The following is a 17,225-nucleotide window of genomic DNA, read 5'->3' as shown; positions in this document are numbered from 1 at the left end:
TTAACATTATTTTATTAGATCAATAATACTTTTGCCTCCAGGCTTTGACAGTTATGTTAAATAATCTAGATCAACTCTCCACGACTTCATTCATCTTCTCACTTTTTACTTCTTTACTGAGCAAAATAAGCCAGAAGCCATTCATTTTAGCACCATTTTTATCATTTCTTGTGGCGCAATAAAAATATCAACATCATAAATTTGTTACGAGGGGCCACCTCTCCACCAGGTTCCATTGATTTTTTTCCCCACTATCTTTCAGTGGGCTGAAGTTATTTTACAGCAAATCTCAATTTATTATATCAACACATTTCTACCTTTTATTATTACCAATCTGTGGGTCATCTCACCACCAGACTCCATTCATATTCTCATGAGCTTTACTCATTTAGCCTTACTACTGAAAAATAATAGCCAGATGCCAGTGCGATCTCCCAATCAGACTCAATTCTCTCTGTGCCCATCTTTACTTGAACTGCGTCAGTTACAGTTTAGTGATGACTAACAGAGTCAACGTCATTTCCAAACCAGACTCCATTCATTTTAACACAATTTTTACTCTCCTAAGTTTCAGTCTTTCAGCGCTGCTTCCGGTCCGGTTCGGCTCTCCGTCCGATGTCACTCCGCCGCCGGTTCGGCCTGTCCCTCCTTGTGGACTACGATGCCCTTGCTGATAAGATCCGGAATCTCCACGGCGAGCCACGGTCCGAGTCCGAGCGCCATGAGGTGCGCGAGCCCGAACCGCGGCGCGTTCCGGGCCCAGAGCGGCGCAAAGTGTTCGGTGAGGCAGATTTTCCCGCCGCGGTACATTTTGGCGGTCTTCCCGTCCAGCTCCGGAACCGCCACCTCCGGCGCGGTGTCCGGGTACGTCACAGGGATATCGAACTCTAGCCGGAACTCGTAGCGCAGCAGCTCGTGGATGTACCAGCACGTGCCAGTCCAGCGCGTGCCGTCAGTGTTGGATTCGAGGCGGAACCAGTCGTTGTCGGCCGCCTTGTTCTGCTCCACGAAGCGGATCAGTGCCTGGTACTCCTCCTTCAGCCGCTGCGGCCACAGCGCGCGGTCTCGCGGCCCCGCGTGCGTCTTCAGCAGCGGGATCTGCGAAACGGCCTTGCGCGTGGCCTCGTCCGCCATGATGCGCAGGAGAGTTAACGGGTATGACTTTAGTACGGTTCGGTCCGGACCCCTCAGGTGTGCTCTGAGGACTGACGTGGACTTCACCGGGAGCGGATCCGGCCAACAACTTCCGCTTCCGGGTTTTCAAAACAAAAGCCTCAGTTTGTTCCCTTTTTTTTTTTACCTTCAAAGTTTATAACAGGCATGTGTCACAGGTATAAATTATTATGAGTTTGTACAGCTTTACACAAAAAGCTGATCTATAATCAATCGATAACTAGTGACGCCAGATGATCGAACTGAAAAATTGATTCCTGTTAATGATTACCATATAGTTTAAAATACAGGCACCTGAGTCATGCAGGTTATTTAAGTTGAACACTGACAGTCCTGCTGTTATACATACAGGTGCCATTAGTTCGAGTAATCCCATCCTCTGGTTGGATGAGAATGTGCCGATGTTTTCCTCCTTCCTTGGGAACCCCCAGGGGGACCAGCCTAAAGCTGAAGAGGAGAAGGATTTCATTTTTAACCTAAACATTAAATCTGCAGCCAGCAAGACCATCTCCATGCCTCCTCAGGCCGGCATCCTTTCCCCCAGGCAGAGAGAGTCGCACTAAGCATGTGCAGAGTTCTCCATCAAGAACCGCAAGTTGAACGGTTATCCATCCATCCATCTATCTTCTTCCGCTTATCTGGGGCAAGGTCACAGGGGCAGCAGTGCAAGCAGAGAAGCCCAGACCTCCCTCTCCTCAGCCACCTCCTCCAACTTCTCCGGGGGGAACACCAAGGCATTCCTCCGAAAGATATAATCTCTCCAGTGTGTCTGCCCCCGGGCCTCCTCCTGGTGGGACATCCCCGGAACACCTCACCCAGGAGGTGCCCAGGAGGCATCCTTGTCAGATGCCTGAACCATCTCAACTATCTCTTGAATGCGGAGGAGCAGCAGCACTACTGTGAGCCCCTCCCGGATCGCTGAACTTCCCACCCTATCTCTAGGGGAGAGGCCAGCCACCCTTCGGAGGAAGCCCATTTCTGCCGCTTGTGTCCGGGATCTCGTTCTTTCGCTAACTACCCACAGCTCGTGACCATAGGTGAGGGTAGGGACGTAGGTCAACTGGTAAACTGAGAGCTTTGTTCTTACGCTCAGCTCTCTCCTCACCACAACAGACCGGGGCAGCGTCCGCATTACTGCAGCTGCAGCACCAATCTGTCTGTCGATCTCCCGCTCCCTTCTCCCATCACTCATGAACAAGACCCTGGGATACTTAAACTCCTCCACTTGGGGCAGGAACTCGTCCCTGACCCGAAGGGGGCACTCCACCCTTTTCCGGCTGAGGACCATGGCCTCAGATTTGGAGGTGCTGATTCTCATTCCCCCCGCTTCACACTCGACTGCGAACCGTTCCAAGGCAAGCTGGAGGCCATCACCCAATGAAGCCAACAGAACCACATCATCCAGAGGTTCAACAATTACTGTTTGTTAATGTTGATAAAGGTTGAAATCAGATATTAAAATGGCTGACCCCAGCGTAAATGATACTACTGGGAATCCTGATGTGCAGCAGCTGGAAAAGGTGTGTGGCCATCACATGCGGAGCAGAGCAGAATCCTGACCCTACCATCTAACTGAGTGCTGCACATTTCACTCTGACATCACTGTTTTTTCTATGATTTGGGGTTGGCATGATTCAGACATGAAGCAGAATGAACAGCTTCAGTGTTCCTCTGATTCACACACACACACACACACACACACACACACACACACACACACACGCACACACTTTGACTGTGGTTGTGTCCAGGTTTGTGCGCTGAAGTTCACTGACACACCTTTACACAGGTAACACTGAGCTGAGGATGGAGATCTACCTGACGAGTTACAGCTGATGTCAGGTGTGTGCAGCTCTGCCCCACACTTGCAGAAAAAATCTGGAATTAAAAACACTGTTTCAAAGATAGCATGCTGAGCAAATGTAAATAAAAACTAAATCCAATGATTTCTCATAAACCCTGCAAAAAACTGCATCTCCACACTGAATCATGTTCCTCGCTGTTGATATCTCATCAACTGACAACATGGCATCACGCCGCATCCTCAGACTGAAGAGGAGAGCGCTCAGGTCAAAGACTCTGTAATGGTTTCTGCAGTCACCATACTCCATAAGACCAGATCAGGATGCTGCACCGCCCTCCCCTCCAGTAGTGGTTTTTGATACGGGCGACACGGGCGGTTGCCCGGTGCGGCATCGTGGTGGGGGCGGCATCACGGGCATGATGCTGCCCCGACGTCAGCCAGCGCATTTTGTGAATGGCATAGGCACCGATCGGCTTTCTATCGCACATTTGCTGGGAGTAAGGACGCCCTCCGTTTGCGAGGTGCGCCTGCTGCTTGCGGCACAGGGAGGAGAGGGCGGGGCGGCGGGGATTCTCTGGCTGGCTGGAGCAGCATTTGATAACCTACCCGCAAAATAAAAACAAACCAACAAACACGAAAACACCAGACATTATGATACAAACTTATAATTTGCACCGATGTTTTTTCGAAATTCTGCATGCGAAAAGTGAGCGCGAGAGCCCTCGGTGCGCCTGCTCGCTGCTGAAGTCAAAGTAAACTTTATTGTCATCTCCGCTACATACAGTCCAGTATATAGAAAGACGAGACGACGAGGCTCCAGTTACAGCAGTGCAAGTAAACAAACAATAAATATAAGAAGAGTAAGAAAATAAATATACACTTTAGGACCAGGGGTAAAGGGATCAATAACAATTTAAAATTTATAATTTTTTTTCAGTTTGATAATTTAAAGTCTCACATACAACCCGTTGAAAGGGGAGGGCTGCTTCCAAATAGAGCACATTTCATTTATAATTTTGTCAATCCAAGCCCATTATGTATTCATGATTTGAATCCTGGGCTGTGCGAAATCCCAGAAATACACCTTAGACAAAGTGAATCTGTAAACTAAGGTGTAGGTGTGTTAGATCATGTTGTGGTGATCCTCGGGTTGGGGGATTTGTGTTCATACTGGAGTGCAAAATTAAAACCAATGGAAGATGGACGAGAAAAGTTCAAAGCCATCAGGTGCTCAGTTTAGAAAAATAGAAAAGAACAGGAGGAGAAATGAGCCAAAGATACAGGTAAGCAGACGTGTCATTGGATAATGGCAGGTCATGTATCAGACTCATAATCAGAATACTTTATTAATCCTTAAGGAAATTATGTGGGTTACAGTTGCTCCAAGAAGAAATGGTAAAAATAGCAACAGTAACAGACTAAACTCCAAACAATCCATTATATTACAGATTTTACACAATTAAGAAATAGCACTAATATATGCAGATCACTCAATTATAAATATCAAGGATTAACAGAGGTGATTATAAATAAATATCAAGAAAATTGACAAGAATATTCCAGAGTAGAAAAGAACGTGTGTAAAAAGGATGCATTGCAGTGTTTACAGTGTGTTAAATGGAGGAGTTGTACTTGGAGATGGCCACAGGGAGGAATGATTTCCTGTGTCGGTAAGTGGTGCATCATGGGTAATCTCAGTCTCTCACTGAACATGCTTCTGTGACTAGTCGGTATGTCATGGAGTGGGTGGGAGGTGTTATCCAACATTGTCTTTATCTTGGACAACATCTACCTCTCAGACACCACCCTAACGGAGTCCAGCTCCATCCCCACAACATTACTGGCCTTGTGGATCTGTTTATGTAGTTCGTTGGCATCTGTGAGCCTCAACCTGCTGCCCCAGCATGCAACAGCATAGAGGATGGCACTGGCCACAACAGAGATACAACAAGATAACATCAATTAGTAGGGATAGTAGTCATGTCTGTTTACGTTTGTTTGATGTAGCTTACTGAATCTTTTGGACTGTGTTCAGCACAATATTAATTAGTCATTGTCAATTGTTGATTTGTCCTATTCTCAATGACGAATTATAATGGCTGTTTGGTAGCTGTTTGCATACTATGCATAGGGGGGACAGAGGGAGTGTTCGCCCGGGGCGCCAAACAAGCTAGGACCGCCACTGCTCCCCTCTCTGACACAGGTGTGTTCTCGGGTGTACATGCGACCTTTATGCTCTGTGATGTGGTTTCTCCCGGTTATCTGTGTGATGTGGTCACGTTCAGGTTTGGAAAATCCTGTTCAGCCCCTCTCTGTGCCCTGTGCAGACTCAGTGCTCCGGCCCGGCAGGTGGCGGTGTTCACCTGTCGGCTGGCAGCAGCAGCAGCAGTAGAAGAAGAAGACGCTGCTGTTAGACAGTCCGCCATTTGCTGACTCTCGGATCCTCCGGTAGCTTCTTCTTCCACACAAATCTGCTATAGCTACACCTTCACCTGAAGCGGTACCTGCGCGCGCGGCACAGCGGCGGTGATGGCGGCCGACCGGCGCGAGGACAAAGGTGAGTGAGGAGGGCCTTTGTTAGCATTAGCATTAGCCACGAGCTGCCTTTGTTTGATGCCGCTCGGAGCGGACAGTTAATCGATAATAACTGTGATGATCGATACTGAGATATTGCCCTGCTGCTGACGGGCGCGTGACCATTTGATGTGTCGGTGCGTTAGCAGCTCGTGTTTGATCCATCACGACGCTGATGAGCGGCTCGCTTTCACTGCATCAGACTCGGATCAGAAAACTGCTGATTTTACGGCTGAGGCCGCTTTAAGCACGCCTGAGAACAGGTGGAACCGGAACCTAGTTCGTTTTGGGCCACAGTAAGCTCTGACGTGTTCGGGGGTGAGGGGTCAATGATTTGGTCGATTTTAACGACACATCTGATCGCATAAAAGCGAACTAGGGGAGACTGTTTACAGGTAAACAGGCTGGTACAGAGCTGCTGCCCTCTGATTGGCTGAGACGTGTGGCTAAATCCAGCAGTGATCAGAGAAGCGTAAACACGACGAGAGCGTTAACGAGTCAGCTTCCTCTGTTTACCTGCTAAAACACCATGGTAATTGATGCTAAATCCCTCATCTGGACAGGGCCAGGTGATGTTCAGTTTCATCTGATGCTTTTATGGGCAGTGGAGATTTTTTTTGAGCAGCTTGTTCCTGGAAGCTGTGAACAAAGCTCCAGATTTATTTCTAATCACGATTTTATCATCATTATCTGATAATAACTACATTTGGAGCAGGGGACACTCACAGGGATTGTTTTGTGTTGATGAAGAGTCATGTAATGTGTGCACATACTCAAAACTTGAAGGAGAGAGTCTGGTTTAACAGAAAATGTTTATAACCACCTTAGTGATAGCTGACGTCTTTGACTGGAGTTTTAGGTGGCTTAATAAAACCTAACTCTAAGAAAACCTGGATCCGCAAAGGGTTAAAAACAATAAATTGCTTCTTCCTATTCAACTCCATTCGCTCCATTTCCCATTCAGGCCAGCTTATCACCAAGTCAGCATTCTACTTGCATATCACGATACTGATGTGATATGCGATACAGATATGTTAGTGTAACATCGATGGGTCTCTCTAACATTCATGTGGAGTTAGTTATGATAAGATAACCTTTATTAGTCCCACACGTGGGAAATTTGTTTTGTCACAGCAGGAAGTGGACAGTGCAAAAGTTATGAAGCAAAAATTAGAATACAATAAAAATAGAATACAAATGCTATATACAACTGAGTAAAAATACAACGATGCCAGAAAAGATTATTGCACATTAGTGTTATTGCACATTTGTGGATGTGTTTGATCAGTTAAAGTCTTTATTGTGGAGTCTGACAGCAGTGGGGAGGAAAGACCTGCGAAATCTCTCCGTCCCACACCGTGGGTGCCGCAGTCTCCCACTGAAGGAGCTGCTCAGTGCTGTCAGAGTCTCCTGCATGGGGTGGGAGATGTTGTCCAACAGGGATGACAGCTTAGCCGCCATTTTCCTGTCACTCACCACCTCCACTGGGTCCAGAGGGCATCCTAGAACACAGCTGGCCCTTCAGATCAGCCTGTTCCGTCTCTTCCTGTCCCCAGCAGAGATACTGCCACCCCAGCAGACCACCCCAGTTATGGGTCCTTTCCGACATGATATGTTTACAAATGTACTTTTATTGGGTCAACAAGTTGTGGACTACTTACTATACATTGTGCCCGGCTGTGCCAAGATGAACTGATTGTTGCTTGTGGGCTCCAACAGGTATGCGGTTTCTCTAGGTTTACTTGTTAACTTTTATTCTTCAGATGTGAGAAATCAAATCTGATGTATCAGCAGGTGTGTCACCCAGGCTTTGGTCTATAAATACCAACACAGACAGACAATAACAGAGTCCTCCTTCCGCCTAATCAGCCAGGTGTGCGTTACCTGTCCTTCTCACACGTGTGTGTGTGTGTGTGTGTGTGTGTGTGTGTGTGTGTGTGTGTGTGTGTGTGTGTGTGTGTGTGTGTGTGTGTGTCTGTGGTTTCAGATGGAGAGCTGAATGTTCTGGAAGATTTACTGACTGAAGCTCCTGATCAAGATGATGAGCTGTACAACCCCGAGACAGAGCGTGACATCAGCGACAAGAAAGGTACAGTCAGTACTAAAGAGAATACTAAAGACAGTTAAAGAAGATAGACAGTATTATAGAGAGTATTCTAAAGGTACTACTGTAGCTGGTACTACAGATGTTATTATAGCCTGTTAAACATACTGACACGACTAGACAGTATCACGAACATTCCTGACCTAAGTTATTAAAAATTGTGCGTGTTATTAAGCCCTCATCGCTGTCTGTCAGGTACGAAGAGGAAGAGCGAGCGTTCTGACAGCCAGGATCTAAAGAGGCTCCGCTCCTCGTCCGGCCACGGTACTTCTAGGTCATCATCCTCCAATAAGAGAGCTCCAGGGCCATCTCTGTCCTCCTCTAAAAAGGCGTCGAGCCCTCGCGGCCGGCACTCCACCACTTACCGTCATGAGTATTATGATGAACGAAAGGGGAGACGTGGGGCCCGAGAGGTGACGAGGAGCCGTGGAGGAGAGGACGCAAGACGGCGAGAGTCCCAGAGAGGCCTGGAGGGTCTGAGTCAGGTACTGCTTACACTAAAAATATACTTTTAACGGTTTCCAGCCATTCGTATTAACTTCCTGTTTGTCTTCAGAAGTTACGCCGTGATGAGCGGCGAGCAAGTCCCTCCCCCCATGAGGAGGAGAACCAATCAGAGGATGAGACAGGAGCAGAATACGGCTCAGAACAAGCATCGGGCAGCTCCTCCCCCGCTGCTTCCCACGTAGAGGAGGAAGAGGAAGATGACCAGGAGGAAGAGGAGGAAGAGGAGGAAGAAGGTATGGAGGAAGAAGAAGAGGAGGAGGAGGAGGAAGAGGAAGGAGAGAAGGAGGAGGAGGATGAGGAGGAAGAAGAAGAGTACGACCGTCGTGGTGGTGAGGGCAATGACTATGACACACGTAGCGAGGCTGGTGATTCACGCTCCGCCTCCTCTGTCAGCTTCTCTGATGATGGCGAATCAGCACACTCAGGCTCCGCCTCTGAGGCCTCAGGTAACCATAGAGATAGTAATGTACATTTTTCTCTTCAAGGAGAAAAAAAAAAGATGACGTAATGTTTGAAATGACTGCTTTTATTTTGAAAGGTTCAGAAAAGAAGCGGGAGAAGCTGTCATCGTCGGTCCGTGCAGTTCGTAAAGGCATGGAGAGTAAGGACAATATTCCATGGTTACTTACTCGTTACTCCATTTATACCTTTACTGAGTTGGAAGTAATCAGATTACAGCTACTTCCTGTGTTATTGTAGATCCAACAAGCAAGCTGCGTTATATCCTGAGAGATGCCCGATTTTTTCTCATTAAGAGCAACAACCATGAGAATGTGTCGCTGGCCAAAGCTAAGGTACACGTTGACCCCCTCGCTGTTCCCCATTGTTCCCCTTTTCAATCCATGTCACCTCCCTCATGGTTCCAACTGTCATTTTCTGTTGTCACCCCGTGTCCTTGTGTTGTTCCCCTCATTGTTCCCTCTCTTTCCCGTGTCTTCCCCAGTGTAGTTTGTGTCATTCCTCGTGTTGTTGCCTGTTCTCCCCTGTGTCATTCCTTGTTGTTCCCCTCGATTTTCCCTCTGTCATTCTCTATCGATCCTCAGGCGTTGTCTGTGTTGTTCCCTGTCACCCCCCTGTGTTGTTCCCCGTTTTGTTCTGATAGCTGAGGATGAATTGGTGTTTCTGGTGTTTACAGGGTGTTTGGTCGACACTGCCGGTGAACGAGAAGAAGCTCAATGCTGCCTTCCGCTCAGCTAGGAGCGTCGTTCTCATCTTCTCTGTGAGGGAAAGTGGAAAATTCCAAGGTATGAGGAAAAGAGGTTTTCAGTATCATATGTCTTTGTCTGTTCACCTTATTCACCTTATCCTCTTCTTAACTCTGATTGGTCTGTTTTGTCTTGTCCTCAGGTTTCGCTCGTTTGGCGTCAGAGTCTCATCATGGTGGCTCTCCGATCCACTGGGTGCTCCCTGCTGGAATGAATGCCAAGATGCTGGGAGGAGTGTTTAAGATTGACTGGCTCTGCAGGTAAACAGCTCCATCCAGTAGGTTTATACTCTGTTTCTATTGGTTTCTATTCACACTGTTTGTCTGTGTCTTAGGTCAGCTCTTTAGCTCAGCGGTCCCCAAACCCTGGGCCACAGTCATTTGGTACCGGGCTGCGAGAGTTGAGGCTCGGGTGTGAAATGTATGGTTTTCAGGGTTTTTATCGGTTTTTAGCGTTATTTTGTTATCGTTTTTATCGTTAACTCGGTTTTCCTGGGTCTTTTCACGTGCGTTATGAATAAATCTTCTTTTTTTCGGTACCGGTACTAGTTTTATCTTGTTGTATTTATCCGCGACACCTTAAAGGCCGGTCCGTGAAAATATTGTCGGACATAAACCGGTCCGTGGCGCAAACAAGGTTGGGGACCGCTGCTTTAGCTTATACTTCCTGCAACCTGAAAGTAAGATGTACTCTAGAGTTGCTCCCCTGGTTTGATGTAGAGTGAAATCAACGTGCACGTTTCTATAAATGTGCGTGCACATCACTTTTAATGCACCCCGCGTCGGCCAGTCGTTTGACTTCTACATAGATTCACTGAGCTATGTTTAGCTCCCCCCTCTTTCACGCCAGGAGTCGCCACAGCAGGCTGCTCTGTGTTTTTGGGTTAGTGGACTTTGGGGCTCTGCCTCATGACGTTTGCTGAAGGTGTGAACCTCTGGAGCCACCTCTGCATAGATGTAGTTCACATGTTGTGTGATGGTTCACCGCTGATGCCCTTGCTTGCTGCTTGCTGGCTACTTCATTCAGTGTTGTCTTCTTTTTTATTTCCTTTTCAGGAGGGAGCTTCCTTTCATTAAGACCGCCCACCTCTCCAACCCCTGGAACGAACACAAGCCGGTGAAAATTGGACGTGACGGCCAGGTCAGCTGACTGTTCTATTACGAATCACGTTTTCCTGTTCTATCACATGATGCAAATCTGTGTCTCTTTCAGGAGATCCAGCCGGACATTGGTGCTCAGCTCTGTGCCCTGTTTCCTTTGGATGAGAGCGTGGACATTCACCAGGTGGCTCGCCGCATTCGTCACAAACGTCGCACACCATCGGAGCCGCGGCCTCGGGGCCGACCACCACAACGTGAACCGGGAAGGTTAGCCAATCATCAAGCTCCTCCTCCCGCTTCCTGTTCTTCTTCTTCTGCTGTGACCACGGCGCCACCTGATGCTGGACGACGGAGACAGCCGCTGCCCTTAGCTGGCGGCTAGCTTTCCCGTGGCTCGCGTTGCTGGCTCTCTGGTTGTTATTTTTCCAGTCTGGAGCTTCCCGGAGCGAAGCCTCACTCTGCATCTTTGGTCGAGGTGTTAAAGTCAGGCAGGAAGTGAAGTCCTCGACAAGCGTTAAACAGCTGACGTCACAGAGGAAGTTTAACCCTTCACTTGAGTTTCATTTCCTTTGAAGTGTGAGCTGAGCAACATCTCTTTGTTTTATTTTGTAATTTTTAGCTGAATTTTGTTTTGTTTTTTTTTTTTAGGTCTGTAGTCTTTACGTAGCTGAGCTGAAGTTTTGTTGTTGTTAAATTTGTCCTTTGAAGCTCTTTGTCTTCGCAGGATTTTGATACTTCAGAGGTTAAAAAGTGAAAATTTTTAGCTGGACTGAAGCTGACCCTTTCAGAATAAAAGCAGAAAGGACAAGCGTCACTGGCTGGACTGACGAAGGAGGGGGTGGGAGGGTGAGCGAGGTAGAACTAAAAAAGGAAGTAAGGGAGCATCTGAGACCCCAATGGACTGTTTCAGGTGTTTGACCAGGTTTTACAGGTTGGTCAGGAGGGGGCGGGGCCTCTGGACTGTATCCACTGAGGTGTGGTGAGTCTAAAGGGGAGGGGCCTCAGGACTGTATCCAGTAAGGTTGTGTGTTGTGGCAAGGCCTCTGGACTGTATCCAAAGAGAAGTGTGGTGTGTTGGGGGCGGGGCTCCCTCTGGTTGTATGAGGTAAAGTTGCAGGTGCCTAAAAGACTGAAAAAAAAAATACCCCTGGACTGAAAAAGTGACCCCTCCCCCACATGAAAGGACAGTCATGTTCCCCTCTTCCTCCCCTCTCCTCCCACTGGCACACACACACAGGATGGCGAGCTGGTTGTCGATGTGTGTGTGTGTGTCGCTCTGATGGACGAATAAAGTGAGCATAAAATTAATCGAATGGACGGAGCGACAGAAAGACGACGCAGTTTGTCATTTCTGTTTAAGGACTGTTGCTGGTCTGGAAGGGGTGGGGCAGGGCTCACGGGGCGGGGCTTTGTGTATGATTGACAGGACTGCACCATCATCATCATCACCCCTCACCTTTTCAAAATAAGAGGGTTTATAAAAGCCTTTAACATGGACTGATGAGGAGAAAAACTGTTTTTTTTTAAAGTGTTGCCCCTCCCTCATACGCAGCAGAAGCGGTATGTTGTCCCTTTCAGAGGTTCTTCTTCATTTGTTCTTTTTTTTTTTAAATTGTGTGTGTGTGTGTGTGTGTGTGTGTGTGTGTGTGTGTGTGTGTGTGTGAGAGAGAGAGAGAGAGACTTGGTCAGACTGCAGATTCTGTTTTCATCCTTCAGAGTGAAACTTTTAAAACAGGAGATTCTGTGTGGACATCAGTTGATTAAAAATAAGCCAAAACAAATTTGGAACAGCACTGGAATAGGCCCAGAGCACAATGAGAATAGGATCGGTATATAGTTGGAACCGGATCAGAACAGGGCCTAAAAAGGACCAGAGTAGGGCAGGAACAGCACCTTAATTCAGCCAGAATGGGAATGGAACATGATCTGAACAGGGCTAGAATAGGACCAGGACAGGATTGAAACATGTTCATAATAGGATCTGGAATAGGATCAGAACAGGATTTGAATAGGGCCGGAACAGGGTCTTTATCAGCGTCTGACTTTCTTGCGTTTAAACATCATGTTACAGACAAAGAAGCTGTTTCCACGCACAAATTGAAGGTGTAAATTTCCAAATCAGTCTGTCTTTATCCTCAAAGCTTTCTGTTACTAGACCTGTGTGATATCTGATTTGTCCAGGTGACGCTTACCTGCTGTAAGCGTCAGGTGAAGTCACAGGTGAACCACACAGAGCGGCTGATTGTGTTGCAGTTCGAGTTTGTGCGTGAAAACGGACTTGGGGGAGGGTGGGGGATTTCTTCTTGTGTTGGAGTCTGATCTGAGGAAGTATCCGGTTTGTATTGGTCTGTCTGTCTGTGTGTGTGTGTGTGTGTGTGTGTGATGGAGTGTACCTGAGTGCATGTGTGTGTCTTACCTGTGGACTTGTTTATGTAGGCGTCGACCTGAAGAGTATGACCTCCACGGCAGGAAGCGACCGCGACCTGACGGTCCACCAGACTTCAGCCAGCGAGCAGGTTAATGTGCAGCTTCCATTTAAACAGCCGACTAAGACCCAGATTTTCAGGTGCAGGTGTTGAACACACCTGTTACCTGAGTGTTTGCTATTCACTGTCACCTCAACCAAACTTTGTGTCGTGCTTTTAGGGTTCATCCAGGACCTGAGGAGCCAGCCAGTGGACAGGTGAGACACACCTGGAATCGGGTTTCTTCTGTATTCCTCTTAGACCCTGAGTTGATGTAATCAGACTGATATTAGAAACTTCATCACATCTTCAAATGTCTTTGACCAGACATCCAGAACAAACGCTGCGCTGTTCCTCCTGAATCTGAGTTTCAGCTGACAGCAGACTCTCCTGTACCCAGTCTTAGACCTTCCAGGTATATCCCCAGCTGTGATCCTTCTAGTTCACCTTATTACAAAGGGGATCATCACCAAAGTGTGTCAGTCCAGAGTTACTGGTGGGTATTTCAACCAAGACTGGCGCATGACATGCAAGAACTGGGGACAAATCCAGGAAGTCTTTTAGCTACTGTGATGGGCAAGTCATGCACCTGATCTCCAGACTCTGCTTCCTCTCTGGAATGGTTTGCAGAGGAATTTAGGAGATCCTCAGAGGTGTTCCTCCACCTCCAACTATACGAGTCTAGCAAGCTCAAAAGGACTCTATTCAGCTTGATAGCTCCTCTGTTGTTCACCATATGGTTAAAGGGTTACCAGACGACGGGTACCAACCTCTTTACAGCCACAACTCCATGCATCATCCTCATCTGATCCAACTCTCCATCAGGTGGTGATCAGTTCACACATCAGCTCCTCTCCTCACCTGAGGCCTTAGATCTGGTGATACAATTACAAAATTATGAACACCCTTAAGTTCAAACATGGTGTTCGTTATAGACGAACCAATAACAAAACACCCCTCAAGTTCAGGACGAGCAGGTCATTCTTCCCAATCGTGCCAGATCGAGGTGACATTGTTGTTGCCCTTGGCAGAATTAAAGTGGAGCTCCTAGATGTTTCTTGGGGTGAGGTGCTGCTCTGTGCTCAGTCAAGGAAACAACTCTTGTCCATGAAGGAACCCCTAAACATCCAGGTGCCGAACTCCAGTTCCAGAAGCTGAGCTGGCTTCTCAGCCTCACGTGCTTGCTCGGGTTCCTTCCATACCACAAGTGTGACGTCCTCCATTCCTGTTGTCGGCATGGGCTGCTGGGACCAGACTGCTGAGGTCTGCCCCTGTGGTTGGCGCCCAACTACCACGGCCACGGCGGGTGGTCTATACCCAACCATCACACCCAGGCAGGTCCTCACAGGCCCACAGGACCGCATCCAGGCTAAACTCGGCCACCTGCAAGTCCCTTTATGTATTGATCAGAAACTCCTCCAACATGATAAAGTGAAGATTTAAAGGATCTAAACTTTCGTCTTGAATTAAAAAAAAATAATAATAAAATTTGAAAGTCTGAATTTCTCATGAATCCGTTCTCTTTCCAGGCGATTTTCTGGCGTAAGACGAGACGTGTTTCTTAATGGGGTGGGTCCAAACGTTTCAATTCATTGATTACTTATCACTTCACTGATTGTTTATTGATTAGTCTGATTAGTATTGATTAGAGATGTGGGTGAACAAATAAAACTGTAAATGATTCAGTCTTTCCATTAAAAACAGCCCGTAATCATCACAAATATCACATGCAGATCATTGCATTTCAGACAGGAAGAGGTTTTCTTGTGTTTAGCTGTGTCCTTACCTGTGTTCACCTTTGTCCTTCTTGTTTCAGTCCTATAACGAGTATATGAGGGATTACCACCACAGTGTCGGCCCCCCGGCGCCCTGGCAGACTCTGGTATGAATAGGTTATTAATCACGTTCTGATCGATTGTTCTTGCCTGTGAGGGATGATGAAAACATGCATTTTACCTGGAAGCAGGAAACTGTTTCTGTGTTTTAAGATGTTGCCTGAGAATTTTCAGATTAAAAGCCTTTATTAAAGTCACTACAGACTGATCTAATGATGATGCCACGTGTGTCATCAGGCGGGCTATCCTGGCGTGGAGCAGCCACCCCCACACCATCCACCCTACTACCACCACAGCCACCCACCGCCTCCCCCTCACCAGGCCTACCACCATCATCACCACCCACCCCTGCCACCACACGAGGCCCCGCCCCCTCGCTTCAGAGATAAGCAACGACCACCGCAGCACCGCGCCTTCACGTCCAGCCCAGTAAGTTCACTCAGTCCAATCAGGCGTATTGATTAGTGATCAGCACAGCCTCTTACTGTTTTTTTTCTTTTTGTTCACCCTCCTCCATCATACAGCACGACTATGACATGCGAGTGGACGACTTCCTGCGGCGGACGCAGGCAGTGGTGAGCAGCCGGCGGGAGCGAGAGCGTCAGCGTGAGCGTGAGCGAGGTGGCCCGCGCCGTGACAGAGAGCGAGAGCGAGTGAGGGATAGAGACAGAGAAAGAGAGAGGGACAAGGAGAGGGGGCGGTACCGCAGGTGATTTGATGACATCACTTCCTGGCAGCCTGCACTGCTTTTTTTTTTTTTTTTTTCTCTCTTTTTTTTTTTTTGGCAGCCCGCACTGTTTTTGACTGGTTTGCTGTTTTTGTTGAAAATTATGAATTAAAAACAAACAAACTGAGTGATGACATCATCAGTTTTATGTGAATAAAGTGAAAACTTGTACAAAGAAATATTTGGTCAAAACTTTTATTTTGGCAGCCTGTGTGTGACTCCTGGTGCAGTGCCAGACTTCCCACAATCCTCTGTGTTCATTTTTTTTTAAATGTTTTGAGAGTCTGGTGATGCCCAACGTGAGGGTGGAAGCAATCTAGACCCAGTACTCAGATCTAAGATGTCATAAGATAATGAAGAGCAAACTTTTATTATGAACATGTTTCTGTAACAATTTCTCATTTTATTCTGAAAAGTAGTGCAGTGTTTCCTGTTAAAGCTTTCAAATTAAATGTTTTTAAGTATGAAACTCATCCCGTTTCCCTGTTTTCTTCACTTCCTGTTTGGGGAGTTAGGACGCACTAAGTGTGGCTCCCTGCACATCCACGTAACGCTTCATATTCCTGCTTCCTCCCAGGAAGAGCTGCACAGTGATGACTGTAGGTGACCCTCATCATCATCATCATCTGGTCCAGTCTGTAGTCTCCATGATAGTAGTTGTGTGCATTTATGCAGTTTTAACAGTAGTTTAGTCTCCAAGTGAAATCTGAGCTGTTAGCCACAATAATTAAAGATGAATTGTTCTTCAGATGAACTAAAGTTTGGTCCGGGTGTATATTCAGGTGAGGATACCTGCCTCAGAGAGTAGTTTTGATACGTCACAGTGGGCGACCAAGGGGCAAGAACTGGAGCACCATTTTCGGGATCACCATTTTAAGATCATCCAAATTGGCTGCAGGACATGCAGCGTGTGGATCAAGCATCAAACTGTGAGACCTTCTTCACCTTGTGGTAGTCAACACAGAACCGTGTAGACTAAGGATGTTCCTGGACTAATGTCTTAGTCGACTAACCATGGAAAATTTTTTTTGACTAATCGACTGGTCTAGCACTAAGAAACACTGAGATATGAAGTTACATTTGAGAACCGTTTAATGGAAGCTGACAACAACAAAGCTGTTTTAAACCATTAATCACATTCTTATATAATGAACCATGATGCTTAACTGAGCAGCATCTTATTGTGCATTAGCAACATTACATGTTATAATCCAGACAGCGAGGCAGAAAAACACTTCAAATAAACTGATGTTAAATATGATATGAAAACATGTCACGACAAAAGTTAACGTGTTATTAAAATATAACAAATGAACATCCGAAAAACTGCAACTGAAGAGTGCGACGTGCATTATGAACGATGAACGCTGTTCACCCACCCACTTCCATAAAGGACTCTCTCTCTCTCTCTCTCTCTCTCTCTCTTCACTTCTATAGGCCTGACCGGAGGAGGAGAGGTGGTTGCCATGGGGATGTGGGAAGAGTCATCTCCTGTTAGAAAGAGATGTCCAATAGGTGCAGGATATGAAATGCGAGCCAGATACTGGACTCAAGCCAGATATGGGGACCCAATTCTAAATCTTTGGTTTTCCCCGACTTTTTAACCAATGACATTAACACACAATGACACACAAAGTGCTTACTGCTTTCGTGTGCCATCCTTTGTCTCTCTGAGCCCTGAAAGGCAGAGGTCCATGGCTCTATGTAAAATAAACTTAAAATACCAACCAT

General features: G+C 47.0%; 2 protein-coding genes across 3 annotated transcripts; one reads left to right on the top strand and one right to left on the bottom strand.

The window, feature by feature from the left end:
* Window positions 1-140: 140 nt before the first annotated feature.
* Window positions 141-1,231, bottom strand: ufc1 (ubiquitin-fold modifier conjugating enzyme 1). The gene has a single exon (XM_006782213.3). The coding sequence runs from the start codon at window positions 1,132-1,134 to the stop codon at window positions 619-621; it is 516 nt and encodes a 171-aa protein (XP_006782276.2). The 5' UTR covers window positions 1,135-1,231; the 3' UTR covers window positions 141-618.
* A 4,115-nt stretch (window positions 1,232-5,346) lies between these two features.
* On the top strand, window positions 5,347-15,967 carry ythdc1 (YTH N6-methyladenosine RNA binding protein C1). Of its 2 annotated transcripts, none has more exons than XM_087843400.1 (16): window positions 5,347-5,534; window positions 7,539-7,640; window positions 7,851-8,140; window positions 8,215-8,608; window positions 8,701-8,763; window positions 8,862-8,956; window positions 9,298-9,406; window positions 9,510-9,627; window positions 10,423-10,507; window positions 10,580-10,734; window positions 12,904-12,983; window positions 13,114-13,150; window positions 14,462-14,501; window positions 14,749-14,814; window positions 15,005-15,196; window positions 15,292-15,967. In XM_087843400.1, the coding sequence occupies exons 1-16, from the start codon at window positions 5,507-5,509 to the stop codon at window positions 15,478-15,480; spliced, it is 2,043 nt and encodes a 680-aa protein (XP_087699526.1). In that variant the 5' UTR covers window positions 5,347-5,506; the 3' UTR covers window positions 15,481-15,967. The 2 variants fall into 2 exon arrangements, with proteins under 2 accessions (XP_087699526.1, XP_087699525.1); XM_087843399.1 differs by having other exon boundaries at window positions 8,212-8,608.
* The last annotated feature ends 1,258 nt before the right edge of the window (window positions 15,968-17,225 follow it).

This window comes from Neolamprologus brichardi, chromosome 7 (genome assembly GCF_056152115.1).
Source record: "Neolamprologus brichardi isolate AB-2024 chromosome 7, ASM5615211v1, whole genome shotgun sequence".
NCBI lineage: Eukaryota > Metazoa > Chordata > Actinopteri > Cichliformes > Cichlidae > Neolamprologus > Neolamprologus brichardi.
Note: the sequence above shows the minus strand (reverse complement) of the source record. Positions and strands in the feature narration are given on the sequence as shown.